The sequence below is a fragment of the Poromitra crassiceps genome, assembly GCF_964638095.1.
Source record: "Poromitra crassiceps genome assembly, chromosome: 6".
Lineage (NCBI taxonomy): Eukaryota > Metazoa > Chordata > Actinopteri > Beryciformes > Melamphaidae > Poromitra > Poromitra crassiceps.
In genome coordinates, this window is record NC_139627.1 from 32,977,952 (window position 1) to 32,983,951 (window position 6,000).

At 44.2% G+C, this 6,000-nt stretch overlaps 1 protein-coding gene across 1 annotated transcript in view; it reads right to left on the bottom strand.

Moving 5' to 3' along the window:
* Positions 1–6,000, bottom strand: part of dgkh (diacylglycerol kinase, eta) — a gene marked incomplete at its 5' end in the record, with an annotated part of 43,197 nt that overhangs the window by 32,167 nt on the left and 5,030 nt on the right. Inside the window, one exon of the mRNA XM_083639136.1 lies at positions 2,985–3,087. Within this exon, the coding sequence (XP_083495262.1) occupies positions 2,985–3,087 (103 nt within the window). The remainder of the gene's footprint in view (positions 1–2,984; positions 3,088–6,000) is intronic.

A 6,000-nucleotide genomic window follows, 5' to 3' on the forward strand; every position in this document is an offset into this window, starting at 1 on the left:
CCTTCGAGCTGTGAGGCGACACTGCACCACCGTACCCCCAGGTTTTGTTTTTATGACAGAAAAATCTGAACCCTGTCTATTAAAATTACGAGATAACGAGAAAGTCTAACAAACATGTGAGCTAATGCAAAAGAGCTAGCAAAGAATACAATTTGTGCAATACAATTCTTCACAATACGGCAAGAAATAGTTATTGTTAAATTGAATAATAGTTGTAGGCTACTAGTTGTTTGTTTGTCATTGTTTTCCCTATAATTCTGCTTTCAGAGCTAGTTATTAAGTATTAGCATACTCCCTGTCATTTCCATGGTGTTTTCTTTGTTTACTGTTTAGTTTCTTTGTTTTTGTTTTATCTTATTTTCCTTGCACTCTCTTATATTTTATACTGTTTGCTTGTAAATGTTGTTCTGCATCTGATTTTAACCCTGTAAAGTGTCCTTGAGTGACCTGAAAGGCGCTTTTAAATCAAATGCATTATTATTATTATTATTATTATTATTAAGTTATTACAAAAAAAACAATCATAATCGAATCAGAGGCAATTATGAAATATGATAACACGTAGGCTAGATACATTTATATCGTGTTACATTTACAACTGGCCCTTTGAGGGCAACCATAATGCTGATGTGGCCCGGGATGAAATTGAGTTTGACACCCCTGGTAACGCATCCTCTGAGTTATAGTAACCATTCCGTTATTCAAGGATTCATTCAAGTCAGTTTTACAGATTGTATCTGCTGAAATGTTAAATTATCGGTGTGCACATGATCATCCATTCCTATTGCCATTGATTCATCACAATGCATTATGTATACCTCTTGTATATACTTACTATTCACTTGTATTTTCCTGATTATTGAGTGTGCTTTAGTTGAGTAATACATATATTATTTTGCATAAAGTCACCTCCTGCGCTCATTGTGTGGGTTTAAATTCAAACATGCCGAGAACTCACTCCTTCAGATGAGACCTGTTGAGGCTGTCTGTAATCTGGTGGCCCGTTCTTCATTCTCATTGAAGCTAATTCTAAATTATATTGATATCAGACTACCACTACTGCATCACTTCCTCTGCCTCTCTTTGATCTATCTTCCAATTAGCTGATGCTGTCAGCCTTTCACTGACTCTGTGTTTGTGTGTGTGTGTGTGTGTGTGTGTGTGTGTGTGTGTGTGTGTGTGTGTGTGTGTGTGCGTGCGCGTGTGCGCACGTGTATGTGTGTGTGTGTGTGTGTGTGTGTGTGTGTGTGTGTGACCCAGCCGTTGGGTTCAGCAACAGTAATCCAATCGCACATGCTTATCTGAGTCTGCCTCGCAGGTGCTGATCTCCATCTCCAAAGGGTTTAATGTGGACTGTTTGGTCTCTGAACTGACACAAACATACACACGCACGCACGCACGCACGCACACACACACACACACACACACACACACACACACACACACACACACACACACACACACACACACACACACACACACACACACACACACACACACACACACACACCTCATCACAAGGTGCCTATCTAATTTAAGCCCTTACTTTTTTGTCCACCAGCCAAATGGCTAGTGAGTGAATGTTACCATTGGGTTTTTTTGCCTGGTGATGAGTGAAGCAAGTGTCCCAGCCACTTGCATCTTTTACCAGCATTTGGCTGGTGCTAATTTTCGACCCTGCCTTCTCACCTCAGAAAGGTGTGTGTGCATCTGACAGGCAATCTCCTGGAACAGGCATGTCAAAAGTCCCACCCGGGAGCCAATTCCAGCCCGCAATTTTAAGCGGCCCTCGGCTTGTCTCTCAAAATATACTATATGTGGCCCTCCACACAGTATTGGTTAATCAAGCAAGTTAAATTTATGTTTTTTTCCATTCAGCTAACAATGACAGCACTACTGTCTGTAGACAAGCACCAAGTAGGAACAACACAGGCATGTTTTCAGATCATGGTAAACAAAATCCTTAGAGAACAATTGGTATTGTATGTTAGCCCCCCGGTATTTTCACATTATCTAATCTGGCCCCCATTCAAAAAACTTTGGACACCCCTGTCCTGGAACATACACCAGCTGCAGCCCCCTCCGCCCACCCCCCTCCCCCCACTCACACACACACAGTGGGCCCTATCTTGGCAAAAGCGGTAATTTAGCGCTTGCGCTGAGCACAAAATTGTGGGCGTTCCCAAGTGCATTGGTATTCTCCCTGCCACGCAAAATGCCCATGCGCTCGGCGCTAAAGCTTTAAATGGGTGTGGTTATAGCGAGGATTATGCAGGCCACACTGATTGGTCTGATTAATGTAAAGCCCAGAGTCTGGGTGCTACATAAATCAGACCAATCAGATTGCCTCTCTCACTCCCTTTATACCCTTCGCGGGGTGGAGAACCCAACACATATCTGGAATCGATCATATTAACAACACATTTTCACCTCGTAATTTTCACATAAATCACCCAAATAATGTTATTTTTGGCCCTATATCTGGCTTTGTCCAGACCGATTTGCGTGATAGGGCGCAGTCTCTCTCTCCCTCACACACACCCCTCCCATACTTCTTACCACACGCAGGAAGCAAACAACAGCGTATGGATTGGATATCAAGACAGATTATAGTGAGCAGAAACAATAATATTAGCCTTTCCTTTCCAATTCCAAACACGCGGTCCAACAGTTCACAGGAGACCCTGAGGAGGTGAGTGTGTGGATGTGGATGCCTTGATGGAATAAGAGTGAGTCATCACTCCAAGTGACAGACGAGAAAGGTCAGCGCTCAGAGAAAACATCAGCCGACCAAACCTCCTTTATTCATCCTTCAAACGCAGCATGCGCTCACAGGTGCCCCCCGACATCCACCTTCCATTGAGTCAGCGTGATTGCATAGGTGAGTGTGTGTGTGTGTGTGTGTGTCAGTGCTTGTGTGTGTGTGTCAGTGCTTGTGTGTGTGTGTCAGTGCTTGTGTGTGTGTGTGCGCACGTCGTGCGTACCGTCTGAGTCGATGCTGTTGAGCGCCGTAGGTGGAATGATGGAGACTTTGCACTGACCCAGAGGACATTTGCGTGGGTACAGGTCCATGCACGCTGCGTGCACCTAGAGAGAACACAAAATAATTTCACATGATCACATTTTAGAGATTTATCGGACAAAAACAAATGATGAAGCTTAGCGTAAGTTCGAGTAGGAAGACTATCTTCCCTACTCATTCATTCCTCTCCTCTCAGGTCATGTGAGAAATCCATCTAGCTACCAAGCTATTGGTTTAAGTCCGTCCCAGCAGTTGGCTGGACCAATCAGCACCCCAGAGGCAGCTGCGGGTGGGATTTAGGTGTGACGACAGCGAGAAGTGAGCCCGTAGACGGTGATAGACAGATGGTTCATCCAATCACCTTCCAGGTATTTTTTGAATGTGCCAAACAGTTTCCAAAGACAAAGTTCCAGATGGTTCGGTGTAACAAATCATCTGGCAGCATCAGTTTATGAGATGTTATCTATGGGCTCAGTGTGAGCGTGAGTATGCCAGGCATGATGCCATCTCCAATCTGTCCCTGTGTTCACAAACGAGGCTTACAGTACATCTTACAACCAACTAGCAAAATCCACTTCAGTCTCCATAATACGAGGAAATCAAGCCGGAATCAAGGCTGTGACGACGTTGTTTCTATCCTTAAATCTTGTTATAATGACTTAACATGACGAACTTCGCATTTACAGTCATTTAAATCCTGTGTAAATTCGAATTAAGTTTGGCTGAGGCAAATCAAGAGTTTACAATGTATACGGATGTGACAGATATCTTACCATAGCTTTGCACCAAAGGCAGCGCCAGTCCTGCAGCCTTAATACACTGCCACATGTCTTATCACACACAGCACACTTGGCACTGACAGGCAGGTTGCCTGCCAACCACTGGTGAGGCATAGCAATCTGTGGGGTACAGATATACACTCCATTAGAAAAATGGACAACACCATCTATTACTGTATTTCCTCTGGAAGCACTTGTGTCTTTTGCTGCTTTTCTCGCATTTTTCTCCTTTCTCAGTCACATCTTGAATTCATGCACATAATAACATTAAACAGCTGTATTGAAGCACACACTCGACAAGCTGCCAGTACCCGACATTTAGTGTCAATACACAATATCTGACAACAAAGGTCAATGGGTAAATCCAAAGAGAATCCTGGAGCACTCGAATCACTGGAAAAATGATGCTAATATAGGTGCAAAGACTAACGTTTCGATGCTCACAGCGTCTTCATCAGAGTCAATCATCATGATGTGACCTTGAACTTTGACCATCAAAATCTAATCAGTTCAGCCTTGAGTCCAAGTGGACGTTTGAGGCAAATTTGAAGAAATTCCATCAAGGCATTACTGAGATATCGCATTAACGACCTTGAAAATGGCATTCGTGAGGTCACAGTGACCTTGACCTTTGACCACCAAAATCTAATCAGTTCATCCTTGAGTCCAAGTCGACGTTTGAGCCAAATTGGAAGAAATTCCATCAAGGCATTCCTGAGATATCGCATTGACGAGCTTGGAAATGGCGTTCGTGAGGTCACACTGACCTTGAACTTTGACAAATGTAATCAGTTCATCCTTGAGTCCAAGTGGACGTTTGAGGCAAATTTGATGAAATTCTGTCAAAGCGTTCCTCAGATATCACGTTAATGAACATTGGACGGACGGACGGACAACCCGAAACCATATTAAATGCCTCCGACCTGGCTATCGCTGGCGGAGGCATAAGAAGAAGAAGAACAAAAACAACAACAACAACAACAACAAAAAGGCTGATTATTATTATTTAAGTATATTGGAGAATATATTGGTCTAACCCTGAAAGCACACAACAATTCTGGGAACTTCAATGGACATACACACACACACGCAAGCACACACTCTTGCAGGCACATGCACAAGCATGCTTTAAGCACACACACACACACACACACACACACACACACACACACACACACACACACATTATTATGGAACCCACCACGCCCTGTGCCTGCCCACGCAGCAGTCAAGCGCCGGGATTGGCCACAGTTCCACAGCTTGGAAGCATCACACATCAAAGCTAAAAGATTTGATGCATGTCGAGACGTTTATTTCAATGTCCGCTATCAAGAGCAATTCGGTTAATGAAATGGCTGAGCTGGGCCCAGTGTTTGTGGCGTAGGAGATTGGAGCTGTCAAGAGGCAAGAGCTGTCAAAAGAAGACAAAAGACTCACTCCTGGCCAATCCCGGCGCTTGACTGCTGCCTAGGCGAGCACAGGGTGTGGTTTTGCCAGAACCGTGGTGGGTTCCATAATAACGCCACACGTACACGCAGGCACGCACGCACGCGCGCACGCACACACACACACACACACACACACACACGCGCACACACACACACACACACACACACACACACACACACACGCACACACACACACACACACACACACACACACACACTTACCCCATCCTCATCTTCAATGATATCCTTCCCTATGGAAGCCAGGGTCGTCCATTTACAGTTATTAGTGGATCGGACGGCACAACGTTTGTGGGCTTTGAATTTGCACACTGAAAATCACAAACAGACATCTGTATGACAATCAGTGACACTTTTTTAGCAGTTCATAATAGTTCATAACAGCTTCAAATGTTAGTACTGTAAGAGATGGATACAGTTGAAGAATAAAACATTGGTGTGTTGTAGTAGTGGGTTGCTTCAATAAGCTGTTGGTATTAACTAAAAACAAATGCGCAGTGCAGTCTCATAATTAATCAAGTCGTCTAATGAGCTGTCAGTACTTAGCAATGACTAGCCTCCCTAATCCTGTTCTGCAGCTACCAATCTGACAGACAGTAGCAAAGCCTGAGTACTTAGCTCCACACTGCAAGTCTCAATCCATTTATCTGTATCCAGCCACCCTAGCCAGGCTAAGAAAACCCCGAGCCCTGGGCCCCATATGCAGCTTGATCCAGCTCCATAGGATGTATTC